At 39.9% G+C, this 14,359-nt stretch overlaps 2 protein-coding genes across 3 annotated transcripts; one reads left to right on the forward strand and one right to left on the reverse strand.

The window, feature by feature from the left end:
- Positions 1–1,783: 1,783 nt before the first annotated feature.
- On the forward strand, positions 1,784–9,190 carry myo1ha (myosin IHa). The gene is made up of 31 exons (XM_062416762.1): positions 1,784–1,918; positions 2,001–2,116; positions 2,382–2,580; positions 2,682–2,762; positions 3,144–3,323; positions 3,416–3,514; positions 3,601–3,714; positions 3,805–3,876; positions 3,957–4,076; positions 4,170–4,237; positions 4,374–4,479; positions 4,580–4,660; positions 4,754–4,845; positions 5,242–5,336; positions 5,450–5,496; positions 5,900–5,980; positions 6,225–6,330; positions 6,425–6,542; positions 6,655–6,768; positions 6,852–6,928; positions 7,015–7,083; positions 7,182–7,266; positions 7,363–7,525; positions 7,598–7,681; positions 7,776–7,869; positions 7,947–8,002; positions 8,084–8,219; positions 8,302–8,372; positions 8,645–8,742; positions 8,825–8,924; positions 9,045–9,190. The coding sequence occupies exons 1-31, from the start codon at positions 1,796–1,798 to the stop codon at positions 9,069–9,071; spliced, it is 3,072 nt and encodes a 1,023-aa protein (XP_062272746.1). The 5' UTR covers positions 1,784–1,795; the 3' UTR covers positions 9,072–9,190.
- Positions 9,191–9,507: 317 nt separating this feature from the next.
- kctd10 (potassium channel tetramerization domain containing 10) lies at positions 9,508–14,128 on the reverse strand. 2 transcript variants are annotated; one of them, XM_062417230.1, is made up of 7 exons: positions 14,003–14,128; positions 12,291–12,504; positions 12,030–12,199; positions 11,359–11,445; positions 11,209–11,261; positions 10,904–11,099; positions 9,508–10,799 (listed from the first exon to the last, which is right to left on the reverse strand). In XM_062417230.1, the coding sequence occupies exons 1-7, from the start codon at positions 14,003–14,005 to the stop codon at positions 10,581–10,583; spliced, it is 942 nt and encodes a 313-aa protein (XP_062273214.1). In that variant the 5' UTR covers positions 14,006–14,128; the 3' UTR covers positions 9,508–10,580. The 2 variants fall into 2 exon arrangements, with proteins under 2 accessions (XP_062273214.1, XP_062273216.1); XM_062417232.1 differs by having other exon boundaries at positions 12,291–12,500; positions 14,003–14,032.
- Between the last annotated feature and the right edge of the window lie 231 nt (positions 14,129–14,359).

Here is a 14,359-nt window from a genome sequence, read left to right on the forward strand (position 1 = left end):
AAACACGAATCCTCCTCTTGACAGGAGCTTATCTGTCCGTGTTATTACTTGTAACACTGTATGGCAGATCCCTAAGTCACGCTGTCCCAGCATATTGTCTGCTTGCGCTGCCCTGAGAGAAGTTTGTTCCCATGAAGAAAGGGGGGTGTCACAGATACCCCACACCAGCACCACTACCATCACATTGCCAGATTGATTCTGACATCCCAAAAAGGGTTCCTTCATTGATATTGTTCACCTGTCTCATTGGCTTAAAGTGGGTGGGGGTGGGTGGGGTGGAGGGCGGCTATGGGAAGGGGGTCGGGTGAGGGTTATTGGTGGGGACACGGGGTGAGTGGTATTGTTGAAGGAAAGGGGTGAGAGCACATTCGGGGGTGTGGGGCTGACAGGTGGAAAAAAACACTCTCATCTGACTAGCCTCCTCTATCCGTCCATGGGGCCCCGTGTGAGCAAAGTAATGAAGTCCAAATTACAGCACAGGATTGCTTAGAACAAGCCTCTATTGTTCGTCCTCGGGGCACACTAAATGAGTGTCACAGCAAGCAGCGGGGCACAGACCGTTACTGCACTATTTAGTCTGTCCCGTTGTCTCAAGACGGCCCCGTTTCAGAGGTTCTCAGATCAGACAAATACTGCTCCCCTCCTCATCCCCCTCCTTCGCCTTCACCCTTCCTCTGTACAGCCAACCCCCCTACCCCCCAACTCCTCACCCCAAAATAGGCCAAATCTCCTCTATTGTGTTTCGACTGCCTAGTGTGAAATTCACTGTGACATTAAATGTTTTCTAATGAATAATTACTGAATGGATATGCAGGGGGAATATGTGTAATGGATTGTAGACTGCATTTTAAAGACGTCTTTTTTGTCTCTGCTCCGTGGTATTTACAGGACAAAAACACTTGGCCTTTCTCAGAAGAAATGAGGGCCATAGGCGGAGTATAGAGGCAGGGGAGGAGGAGGGACGGAGGGCTTTGTGTCAATTAGATCCAATGGATTATCTTTTTTTAATGTTTTTACAGCGAGAATTGAGAATCAAAGGACTTCTGCTTCCAAAGGAGAGGGGAGAAAAAATACAAAACCAACAAAAGCTGTGAAAACCTTTGGTCTAAGTGTTGGTGCTGAGAATGCAAAACAGATCGGTGGAATTTTTCCCACTATGCTTCTTAAATGTGCCGCTGTTTTGGGCTCCCCCAAGTCCATTTGCACAGTGTGTTGTGTTTGGTTGGTGCGTCAGCCTCTAGTGAACTATGGGCTGCCAGCCAAGGTCCCTGTGTGCTGTGTAGCGATCATTAGCTTCTGTCTGTTAGTCTGCACAATCACAGAGCTTTGCTTCAAAGCCACAGAGGACCTCTAGACCTCTTATTTCAATAGAATTAACAGGGACCATGTTTGTGCTTTTTTTGGTGCTTTTTTCAGCTCCTTCCACCCCAATGGAGCCATTTATTCAAACATTCATTCATCCAGCCGCATGTGTTAAAATACATGGCTGAGAAGTTTGAATATCATTGTTATACATGCATCATGTGTTACACTTGTCATTGTTATTTTTGGCAGATTTCGCCTCGTCAAAAGTTGAACTTGAATAAAATGCAATTGTTTTATAATTTCTGTTTTTGACTGCAAAGTACTACTTATTGTGTAATATGATTTCGAAATATAGATATATCTTGATTATGCTGTAGAGCTCCTGGAGTTTGGTATAACTTAACCTTATGGGAGTTTTCCCACTGCTCTTGATACTTTTAAGTATTTCCTTTATTGTGGTTGGTTGGCTTTTGCACAGGGTCAGCTGGACATGGAGGGCGCTCTGACAGCCAGGGACCGGGTTGGAATTCAGGACTTTGTCCTCCTGGATGAAACCACAGAGCCGGCCTTCATCAGCAACCTCAAGAAACGCTTCAGCAAGGATCTCATCTATGTGAGTCTGGCAATTTGAACCCTGCCATTAATGTGTGTGCTCCTTTCCAATGAATGTGATGTGTTTTAACTCACTGTTTTAGACCTACATTGGCACTTTGATAGTGTCTGTCAACCCCTATAAAGAGCTGGATATCTACAATAAGAAACAGATGGATCTATACATGGGTGTCAACTTTTTTGAGCTTCCACCACACATGTGAGTAAATTATCTGCGAGAGCACACACACACACACACACACACACACACACACACACACACACACACACACACACACACACACACACACACACACACACACACACACACACACACACACTAACACACACACACACACTAACACACACACACACACACACACACACACACCTGACTTTGACACTGAAAAAGTCCTGATAGTAACTTTGGGTGAGTCAGTCCAATGTTTTTAGGTTCACCTATGAAATGTTGTGCACCTCTACAGCTACGCCTTGGCAGACAACACCTACCACACCATGCTGTCAGAGTTAAACAATCACTTCATCCTCATCTCTGGTGAGAGCGGAGCAGGGAAGACAGAGGCCTCCAAGAAGATTCTGCAGTATTACGCCGTCAGCTGTCCAAGCACCACTCTACTTAACACTGTCAGGGACAAAATGCTCATGTCAAACCCTGTTCTAGAGGTATGATGGTTACTTAATGTTTTATGATTGTAATGACATAACAAAAACCAGGTCATGCTCAAATGAATTATTCTGTATGATGTGGTTGTGTTTCCCTGAAGGCTTTTGGGAATGCCAAAACACTGAAAAATGACAACTCGAGTCGATTTGGGAAGTATATGGACATTCAATTTAACAGTGAGGTAAGCATTAGGGGCCATATTCATAGACGTGCTCTTAAAATCTTTTAATCTTTAGTTTTTGCTTTAGAAAACAGTAAAGGGAATATATAAAAAAAGTGAAAAAATAATGCATAAAAAGGGCTAAATCTTCCCTGCAACAATTTTAATTCCTCAGTGTTAAAAAATAAGGACACATTTACAAACTTGACATGAAAGAAATAAAGAAAAAATCAAAAGAAATTACAGCAATAAATACCTTCTTTTTTTTTTACGCCTAAAAAATAACTTTCAAGAAGACATATTTTATCCTAAGAAGATTTTTAAATTCTGGCTAGTGGACCATAGGCTATGTTCTTTCTACAAGTTGTAGAGCTGTTGTCTTTAGGATCATGCTGCCCATAGGGGGATGCTGTTGGAGGACATATCCTGAACTACCTGTTGGAGAAATCGAGGGTTGTGCATCAGAATCACGGGGAGAGAAACTTCCACATTTTCTACCAGCTGGTGGAAGGAGGAGAGGAAGATCTGCTGCGTCAGTTGGGCTTGGAGAGAGACAGCCAGCATTACAACTATCTAACGCAAGTCTGTGCAACTCAGTAAGTGTGTTAGGAATTATATTTATTTCTCAACAGCTTTCACTTACAATCTGTCACTTTGTTTACTCTCTCCGACAGGGAGAGTGTGCCATCGTGCCTTACATTAATGACAAAAATGACTGGAAGACTGTCAAAAATGCTCTGCAAGTCATCAACATTGATGAAATCAACACTAATGTAAGTTGGATGTTGTTGCTGATACTTTGATTGAAAGCATTCACTCTCGTCTGCTGCTTTTGCTGACAGATGTTTATTCTGTGCAGCACTTGTTTGGGATCATTGCAAGCGTTCTCCACTTAGGAAATGTCCGGTTTGACTCTGACAGTAAAGGCCATGCCGCCCTGAACAACAATGCAGAGTTGCGCTGGGTCTCAAATGTAAGAAAATAATCTATAGAGTTCTTCAGATATTCAGTATTATTACAGGAAGTCAAAGAACAAACATATTAATGCTATTTTTCCTTGCAGCTGCTAGGGGTTGATGCTCCCAGTCTACAAAAGGGACTAACATACAGAAAGATTGAAGCCAAGAAAGATCAGGTGCAAGCATTTTTAAATGCTCTTAAGTTGTTTTTCTATTCAAACATGCCATGTAACTATCATTTTGTCTCACTGCAAAGGTCCTCACCCCATTCACAATTGATCACGCCATCTATGCCAGAGACGCCCTGGCCAAAGCCATGTATGGTTTCACCTTCACCTGGCTGGTCAAAAGGATCAATGAGTCCATGGAGAACACGGTGAGAAGGAGACTGTGTGACAAAATGACAGATATCAGGCGATAAGAGTGACTGTGTAAGGATTTTAAATTGTCATCTGTTTTTTTCTGCCAGGATCATTCAAGGAAGACTGTGATAGGGCTTTTGGACATTTATGGTTTTGAGGTTTTTTATGTAAACAGGTGGGCAGTCTAATCTTTGCTATTTCTTTCATTGTAGCACTGCTGAAGTTTTCCTTGATACTATTTGGGAAAACTTTTTAATTATTGTTACTGAGCTTCAGTTGTTGTTGTTCCGATCCCCTTTTTCCATCCTTAGTTTTGAGCAGTTCTGTATAAACTACTGCAATGAGAAACTGCAGCAGCTTTTTATCCAGCTGACACTTAAGGCCGAGCAGGAAGAGTATGAAGCGGAGGATATTGAGGTAATCCTCTCAACCTGAAACAAAAAGCTATAGTGCGTTTACACTGATTGGCGTAGAATATAGCCTCATTCACAGTCTGTTTCATCACGTTTTTCTCCAGTGGGAGCCTGTGCAGTTCTTCAACAACAAGATAATCTGTGACCTTGTTGAGGAGAAACACAGAGGAATCATATCAATACTGGTGTGTACTTGCTGAAATACGTATTAAAGTTAGGTAAGAAGTTTATGAAATGAACAACCAAAATATTATCATGTGCTGATGATTATCGTTCAGGATGAGGAGTGTCTTAGGCCAGGAGAAACCACAGATCTAACCTTCCTCGAGAGACTGGAAGACAAGATGGGAAATCACCCTCACTTTGTCACGTGAGCTGTACACACACTTTCAGAATACGTCATAAGTAGGGAGGTGTTGAAGCTCTCTTTAAAAAGATGTTTAGTAGGTTTAGAAGTTAAAAGTCAGGCCAGATATGGCAATGGCAACACTTTCACATCTGCATTTTCCAATAATTTTGAAATGTTAACATCATTAGTGTTTTGGAACAGCACAGGTAATTAACCAGCTGTTTCAATTAAATACAAACTCCATCTCAGTAATATGTTGCAATTCAAAGCTCTGAATATAACTCCATTCACAGACACTTGCTGACTGGAGGCTTTTGGGTGAGCCGACAGTGGGCCAATAGAGATGGAGGATTAGGGTCCGTCCATAAAGCCTCTCACTCTTCATCCCTCTGTCTCTCTCCACCTCTTTGACTGCAGGCACAAACTGGCTGACAAAATGACACGTAAGACTCTGGAGAGGGGAGATTTTCGCCTGCTGCATTACGCTGGGGAGGTCACCTACTGTGTTGTTGGTAAAAGAAACCACAATCTCAGGCTCTGTTACTCGGCCCCTTAAACATCTAAACATGGTCGTTTTTAACTGACAAACAGCTTCCTGATGTTTCTTTGTTTTTTCTCTCGCTAGGTTTTCTGGACAAAAATAATGACCTGATATATAGAAACTTGAAAGATGTAAGTCTACAAATACACACTTTACATTAGAAAGATAAGGAATGGTACTGTATAGAGGACTCTTTCAGTTATTACCATAATTATTTACAACGCCGACTTCCTGTTAATCAGTTTTTCCTCAAACTTGGTTTCCATAAATGTTCTTGATAGCCTTGATAGCATTATCTTCTTTCTTTATTTTATTTTTCTTTTTTTCCACATTTTAACTTGCCATAGCAGAGACAGCACCAATGACACTAATGACACTGATGATAAAAGAAAAAACAACCATTAAAAATGTATTTATGTAGCACAATTCATACAGTGGAAGTAATTCAAAGTGCTTCACATAAAAACAATACAATTAAATAGACACACCACAACGAGGTTAAGCATTAACTTGTTTTATCCCACCCTCTCATAGCTGATGTGTCAGTCTAAAAATGCCATAGTCAGAGAGTGTTTCTCCTTCGTGGATCCTGACAGCAGACGACGACCAGAAACAGTGAGTGTTTCATGTTTATCCTGTTCATATTCTTCAACTGAATCACCAACAAAATCGGATGTTACAAATTATCAGCAGTACTTATTACGGCTCAGAGTTATAAATCATTAGTGTCAGATCCTTCTTTTCTTTGGCCACTGAGATAAAGTCAAGTTTCCTCCTGTTGGTGGCGGTCTCATCATTAAGCCATATGTATCTGACAGGTGAACTATTGGGGATTATGACTCTCAAGTTGTGTCTGTAGGTGGCCACCCAGTTTAAGAGCAGCCTGCTGAAGCTGACAGAGATCCTCATGACTAAAGAGGCCTGGTACATACGCTGTCTTAAATCCAATGAGTCCAAGCAGCCAGGTACTTTAACAAATAGAAGGGTGTTTTGTTAACAGGGTGAAGATGTTTGAATTTCACTAAATGATCTTTCATTGTCTCTCTCGCACACACACAGGGCAATTTGATGAAGCACTGATCAGGCACCAGGTGAAGTACCTGGGCCTGATGGAGCACCTTAGAGTCAGACGTGCTGGTTTTGCCTACAGGCGCAAATATGAGGTCTTTTTAAAGAGGTGTGACGGGCCAAAGAGCTTAAACTTTATGCTTAACCATTTGAATTAAAAATCTCTGTTGAAGGGCTCCTTTTTAAAACATGCTGAGGGAATTGTTTGCTGCATCTTACAGATATAAACCCCTGTGCCCAGCCACCTGGCCACACTGGAGAGGAGGGCCTGCTGATGGAGTTGAAGTCCTGGTTCAACATCTGGGCTACTTTCCAGATGAGTACAAAATGGGACGGTGAGGACAGGTCTTCCTACTTTCAACTGAGCAAATCCACTATAAGCTGGGGGCACCTTTTTACTTTAATTTTTGTTATGTAGCACCAAAATATTCATCCGTCATCCGAGGACACTTTATGCCACAGAAGATGCTTATGAGAAATGTAAACATGAACTGGGTGAGTGCAAATCTACTGTAATCTTTTTTTTTTTTTTAGACATTACTAATTGCACAGTGATTTAACAGTATCTGTTGGAATTTCAGCAACAAGACTCCAGGCCAAATACAAAGGATACAAGGCGAAGGGAGAATTCAGAAAACAGAAAGAAGCTGGTAAATGTTATAATTCATGGTATAATGTAGATCAGTGCTTTTTGGGGGGTAGAAAAAGAAAAATTACACCACTTCTATGATATTTTTGACACCCACAGCCACTAAGATTGAAACCTGCTGGAGAGGAGTGCAGGCTAGGAAGGAGAGAGAAAGGAGAGCCTGGGCTGTGAAAGTAATCAAGAAGTAAGACAGAGGAGGAACATCATATTCGTCATTACTGAGCTTCTCTCAGTGTCACTGTTAACTCTTACTGATATAATATTTTACAACTCATTTCAGATTTATCAAAGGCTATATGACCAGAGGACAAGCAAAAAGTGCAGATAACTCAGAGTATCTGGTCTTTGTGAGACAGAATTACCTGAACAGGCTTAAAGGCAATCTTCCAAAAAGTGTTTTGGACAAAACCACCTGGCAATCTCCACCACATGTGCTGACAGAAGTAAGATCTATTGATTTCATTGCACAGCAGTTAAAATGAAAATATAATCTCATGGTTTTTGTTCTTCCCCAGACATCAGAGTTATTGCGTAAGCTTTACTACCGTCTCATGGTGCGGAAATATGTGAGAGGAATCACACCCCAGAGGAAAGCACAGGTAACATACGTCAAACACATTATATGAGAGTTTATCATCACATTTTCTTTTTTTGGTTTGGCCGTCTTCACATTTCCTTTTTTGCTTCTTTCAGCTTCAACTGAAGTTTGTTACCAGCTCCATCTTCAAGGGGAAAAAGGAAAGCTATCCACAAAGTGTCGCTCAACCTTTTGTGGACACCAGAATCAGTGAGCAATAGATACATTCACACACACACTCCTGATTTCTTTTGTACAACCTGTTTTACACTGTTTAATATATTTAGGTGAACAAGACATAAACATGAGGGTCCTGCAGCTGATTCGCAATGAGCAGATCAAGGTAATAAAGTCTCATTATAGACATTGAGGAAATCAGCATCACATTTAACAACTCACTGTGTTATATGCTGTGTTTCTGCAGTACAGCGTCCCAGTGATTAAATATAACAGGAATGGTTTCAAACCGAGGCCACGACAGCTCATCCTCACCCAGACAGCTGCCTACCTGATAGAGGAAGCCAAGATCAAACAGAGAGTGTTGTACACCTCGCTAAAGGGTCAGCACAGTGTGGTACTTCACCTGCCGTCATGGATGTTTTGATGTTGAGCTAAAAGTGTCTGTCATTTTAATCATTTCAGGTATTTCGGTCAGTAACTTGACAGATGGGATCATTGTGTTCCACATAACATGTGAAGACCCTAAACAGAAGGTACATGGATATACATTATCAGACTAATATTACTGTAGGAAAGGTTTTGTGGTGGAACAAATTAAACCTTTAATTAATTAGTTTGGTAGAATCACTGTAAAGAAAATATTGAGTGAATTGTCAAATTAAACCAAAAAGCTCATTTACACTCTTTTCAGCTACATGTTTCTTTGTGTAATAATAGAAAAGGGCACGAGTTCATCCAAATGTGAAATGTCATTTTTTAAAATAGTTCTATTTAACTGGTTTTATCCATTCTGTGGTTGTTTCAGGGTGATCTGGTGATGCAGTGTGACCACCTGTTTGAGTTTTTGACTAAACTCAGCATCATTGCGAACAAACAGAATATGATCAAAGTGGTTCAGGGCAGGTGAGTCTGCGACTGAGGAAGAACTGTAGACTTAAAATATGTCCTCTGATCTAAAAAACTGTATGTTTCCATCAATTCTTAGCATCAAGATTGAAATCCTGGCAGGGAAAGAGAGTGCTGTAGATTTCAGCAATGGCCAGGAGCCAATGGTATACAAGGCCAAGAATGGACACCTCATGGTGGTGAGTTGAGTGCTGTTATGATGAAGAGTGCACTTAATGACGTGCTATTTGATACTATAATCTCAAATGTGTCAGCAGACCATGTGATACAAGATGAATCAAACTGTTGTGTCGCTGCAGGTTGCCACTCGGGCTCGGACGCGGTAACGTGTGGGGTTGAGAAGACACTCAAGAAGCACCTGCATATTTCATCAGGGGACCCCTAAGTGGAGGATCAACATAGCCACAGGATCCACACCTGACTAGACACAAAGGGCTCTCTAGCAAGAATTAATGAGCTATTGTTGCACAGTTACTTTTTTCATCTGTACTAACTAGTCAATGATCAAATATGATGTTCCATCAGAATATATTAAAAATCCAATTGTAAAGTTTTACCATTCTACATATATCTGCTGTTTCCTGCTACAGTAAATGGCAAAACCTGATTAAAAAAAGCTGTTCCAACATATAAACACATCAAATGTTGCTTAAACTGCTTCAAAGAAAGTGTAAATCTGATTTCTGAACAAAGAAGCCATATGTTTCATAATATTGTAAAGTTAAATGACAATTACAATACATGAAATAAAAACAGAAGGGAAGTGTTTGTAGAAATTTATTTGTGATAAAGTATGTATAAATATAAAACATACATATATGTTCACTTCTGTACAACAGACCTACAAATACTGTGATTGTTAGACGTATCAACTCAAACCTATTGTGTGCAAACAGTACATTCTTTGATGAATGTAGCGATGAAGGACAGGTCTAATTTCTCTCCCTGTTAAAAGCTTGTAGACAGGATTCCCTTCCTGCCAGGGGAGATCTCCAGTTACAGTCTTTCACTTCAACCTCGGCATCATTCAATCACCCGAGTACATTTAACACCTCAGGTCACAGCTCAAGTTCTCTCCATTGATAATGATTATTTTGTGGAGTGAAGGGAAACTGAATAAATGTTAAAACTAAATAAGGCAGAAGCACTACTTTGAAATGTTGCAACCACCTGTGAAGTGTATCAAAAATGGTTAAATTTAAAAAAAGTTTAAGTTCTATTATTTGCCGGCTTCACAATAGCCTTGGTAGCATCTTCTAAGAATAAAACAGTGCCACTGTGTGGCCCAACCGTGTATAACATCTGGTTCATCCACTGATAACCTAACAATGGACCCATCAGAGCCACAGTAAGGAGAAACAAAAATTATATACAGGAATTTTTAGCTGCTTAGGTCGTATAACTCTTGCTCTCCTGAATGTGATGTAGTTAGGACTGCAAACGACAAACTCATACAGACAATATTCTTTTCTTCTTCACACACTCAGATTAGACTGCGGTCACCTGCACTGCTGAGCGCAAACATCCATGATTATAGGCTCCTGCACACCAGCAGAAAACAGTGGTAGAAGTTAATAAGACAAACAAATATTGAACAAAACACTACAGCCTGTCATACCTCACAACAGAGATGACAAGTGCACACACAAAACACACAAAATCACTTCACCACTACACACTGTTGTATGACACTCGTCTCATAGTAGTCTCCTGGAGAAAGCTGGTAAAGTAAGAGTGGAAGTGAGACGGAGAGGCGCTGGGTATCGTAAGGCACAAGCGTGGTGCAAAGACTGTCTGGGGTCAGAGACACAGGCTGACGGGTCGAGGGAGAAAGGTCACTGGTGGTGGTGTGTGCGGTCATCGGGGCGTTTGATATGAATCCTACGAACTCGTTCAATTCGTTCTCGCTCCTCATCCTCATCCAGATGATGGGATCTTCCTGCAGCGCCCCCTGTTGCCTCCAGCAGGGCATTGTCTGGACCCCTCCCATCGTGGGACTCATAAAGGAGGATGTTCAGGGTCTCCTCATAGATCCTTGCCTCAGGGAACTCCACCTAGTAGAACGGTTCACAAGATATTAAGAGACATTTTAACAATATAGCTCTACATGCATGTTTATACATCAGGAAAGAACTCTGTACAGTGGAGTCATATTTACCTTTGTCTGCTTCTTTTCAGTGGCATAAACAATGGAGGTGCAGCATACTTCAGCGATTTTACGCCCCTGGCCATAAAATGACCAACAACAGATCTCGTCTCCAATCACATCTTTGATGAACAGTACACGGCCGTTGAACCGCAGAGAGAGCTTGTCAAACAGCTCTATATTTTTCAGCATGTTGTCATCAGAATTGCTGAAGGAGACAAACAGGAAGGTAATTTATTAAGACAACTAGTATGATTTCACCACATTTTGTTCCATGTGTAAATTGACATGGTAGCCGCTGATTAAAAAGGACTTACCTGGTATACGAATACTTATTGTTGCTTCTGTTATACAGCAGCTTGACAGTAGGCTGTGAGGATAACAGATTTTTAAGATAAAAAGAAAAATCTCCAAATTTCTCTTGATATTGAACACTGAAATGTAACATGTTAAAAAACATAACAAACCTTATTTGAGGTTGCAATAAGCTTCTGCTCTTCCTTAGACGATGTCATCAGAGGCACTTTACAAAGGGGTTCATACGTCTCTTTGTTCTGAAGGACAAAGGAGTTTTTTCCCCATTAAAAAAATTTCACCTAAAACAACTAAAACATGTATAAGAGAGAGGATGCCACCTGGTAGAACACAGGAGTAAAGATGATACGGAACGTGCAACTCTCACCCCTTCAATGAGTAAGGGCTCATTGTTTTTGTTACCAACTGTCAACCAAAAACGGTAAAAGGAGCAGTTTATTTTCCCACAGACTTTATTATAGTCATAGTAGTTCAAAAAGAACAATAAACTGTATCTGATTTTACCCATACTTTTGTCCATTGGATTTTCCTATCCAATAATTGTTTAAATATTCAAAATGTAAAAGATAAAAAGATTTTTTAAGTAAAAAAAAAAGAAAGAAAAATAATGAAACCTCAAAACAAAAAAACAAAAAACAAAAAAATCTGATGTACTTGGAGGTGAAATGCTTCAATTATTTCTGAATTTATTTAAACATATATAAAGAAATCTGACGTGGTAATAGTTATGTAAAGTTAATTTAACAACTGATGATATGGTAGATATATCCTTTCTATATAATCTGCCTTTTCGACAGCCCTTTGATTATGATGATGATAGTACCTGCAAGGCAGCGGTGCATTCATCAGCTAGGCCTTGGACAAGGTAATACTTGGCCTCAGCAAGCAGCTCCTCTGTTTCTCGTCGGCTGTCTGGCAGCGGCACTGCGCCATCTCTAAGGTAGTTCAGGATTGTTCCAAAATGTTTCCCACAGCGATCAATCAAAATCCAGCCTACAGACATTTACATTCATTAGTTAGTGATAACTGACACTCACAGCTAGTACAGGAAAGGTGAGGACAAAAGTTTTCATCAGCAGCTTACCTTCACTGTCTGTAAGGACTTCCATCCTGCCACTGAACATGGCTTTGAGCATCGTGTCCTGTTTGGTTAGTGTCTGCATTGTAGTGTAGTACAGAGCCCCGCCCACATTTAACTTGACGTATTTAGAGCTGGGACTGGAACCCTTGAAGGATGTGGTCCGGGTTGAAGCTGCCGGCACTGCCGAGCTCACAACACTCTCTCCTGACATCTCTTCCTGTGACAGAAGAGAAGATGGATCTAGTGACTTTAAGGCTTTTTTACTTAATGAAAAGAACAGTTAATCAATTATTAAAATTGTTAAGAAAACTTTGAGGTATTTGTACTTTACTTTACTACTTCCATTTCATGCCGCTTATATTGTACTCTATAATCCACTATTTAACAGCCTTTTCAGATGAATATTGGACACAACGGGTAATATAACAAGCTATTAAATTAGGATTTGAATCTGTTTATTGGACAAAACACTGTTAAAGAGTAAACAGTGGTTTCCAACGGTTTTGTCTTTTGACATCTTACAAAAAGCAGTGCGTAGTCAGGGTCACATTTCAGATGTCTATGGGTTGTTAACAGCTCCACCAAATAGTGATTTTTCCCTCTGAACTTCTCACATGCTTTCAGTTCAATAAATGTTCTAAGGAACCAATATTTCCAAAAATCAAGGAAAATGGAGAAACATTCCAAAAACTGAAAACAGATTTGTGTATCAGAATTTTTATTTTCTTCTTTCCTCTCCCATTAATCATTTAACACCCCCTTAGATTCATCTGGTGACCCTTTGGAGAGGCCCAACCCTTAGGTTGTGAACTATTGGACTAAACTAGCTAAACTATTGGACTAACTAACTGTATATAAAGTAGTGTAAACTAGCTTAACCTCCAGCAGCTACAACAGTAACATGCTGCTCTAACACTGATGCTTCAGTATTAATAACCTAATGATGTCATGTATAACACTATATGAGTCAGAGGGATGAAACAAGTATTTTACTTAATATTTTAAGTACTTTTTTCTATAATTACTTATGTACTTATACTTAAGTAGGACTTTAAATTGTTGATGAGTCCTTTTTCATTGCTGTATTGGTACCTCTGTAAAGAAACAGAAGACTTCTTCCGCAACTGTTTTAATAAATATAAATATATACATATAATTAATCTGTTACATGTTAATACATGTAATAAGACACAAAACCTGAAAACATGAGAAACTAAAAATCGTCTACTCTGTCTGTTCAGGTTCATCACTCATTTGTTTCATTGAATATTTTAGTCGTTGGCTATCTTTTACTTTTTGTTCAGTTTTAAGTGTGAATGATTTGATTCTCTGAGTATTTTCTTTTCACATTATCTCGATATAATCATTTACAGCGATAAATTAGTTAAATTCACATACAGTGCCACACGGCATCCTTTTCCAAATAGCTGTTAACGAGACATATTAAACGTATACGACTGATCACTATAGTCACTGTTCTTTTCTCCGTTTAAGATGAAAGGTTGAACTTGATCCCTCAATCCAATAAAGTAGCTGGTAATTTGATTTTAGCTGGAAAGGCTAACTATCTGGTTAGCATTTACTAAAGTGACTTATATTATCATACATCAGACAAAGGATGAACATATTATGACATTAACTATTGGACCATCTTTCTCTACATAACGATAGTAAGTGTTAGTAATAAGCCTTTAATAAAACATAAACATACTCACCATAGAAAACGCAGCAGACTTCGTAGTTGTAGCTTGCTAACGCCCGTCAGCTAACACCCACTTCCTTCCGGTGCCACTGCTGCGCACTTATAAAGATTACGTCATTTTCCTTTAAAGGGACAGTAAACATTATTTTGTTTAAATGTTGAAAGGTGAGTGTTGGAAGTCAACGAAATTGGGCATATGTATCAATAAAGCAACAATATCCACCCCACTCTCTGCGAGTCTGCGTTTGATCAACATATTGTAGAAAATAGCTTTAATTACATTAGCCTTTAGCCTGTACATTTCCGCTGCTGGAGGAGTAACAGCGATAACAGCCCCCTCCCCTCCACCCACCCAACACACAGGACGAAA

Source organism: Scomber scombrus, chromosome 4, assembly GCF_963691925.1.
Source record: "Scomber scombrus chromosome 4, fScoSco1.1, whole genome shotgun sequence".
NCBI classification, from domain to species: Eukaryota; Metazoa; Chordata; class Actinopteri; order Scombriformes; family Scombridae; genus Scomber; species Scomber scombrus.

Excerpts from the sequence above, each read along its gene's own strand:
- myo1ha (XM_062416762.1), top strand. The coding sequence starts at position 1,796 with ATGGAGGGCGCTCTGACAGCCAGGGACCGGGTTGGAATTCAGGACTTT. Across the intron at positions 4,480-4,579 it reads ATGAAGCGGAGGATATTGAG|TGGGAGCCTGTGCAGTTCTT; the intron begins GTAATCCTCTCA and ends GTTTTTCTCCAG. Across the intron at positions 6,331-6,424 it reads CAATGAGTCCAAGCAGCCAG|GGCAATTTGATGAAGCACTG; the intron begins GTACTTTAACAA and ends GCACACACACAG.
- kctd10 (XM_062417230.1), bottom strand. Across the intron at positions 12,200-12,290 it reads AGTCCTTACAGACAGTGAAG|GCTGGATTTTGATTGATCGC; the intron begins GTAAGCTGCTGA and ends AAATGTCTGTAG. Across the intron at positions 10,800-10,903 it reads CTGAAAAGAAGCAGACAAAG|GTGGAGTTCCCTGAGGCAAG; the intron begins GTAAATATGACT and ends CCGTTCTACTAG.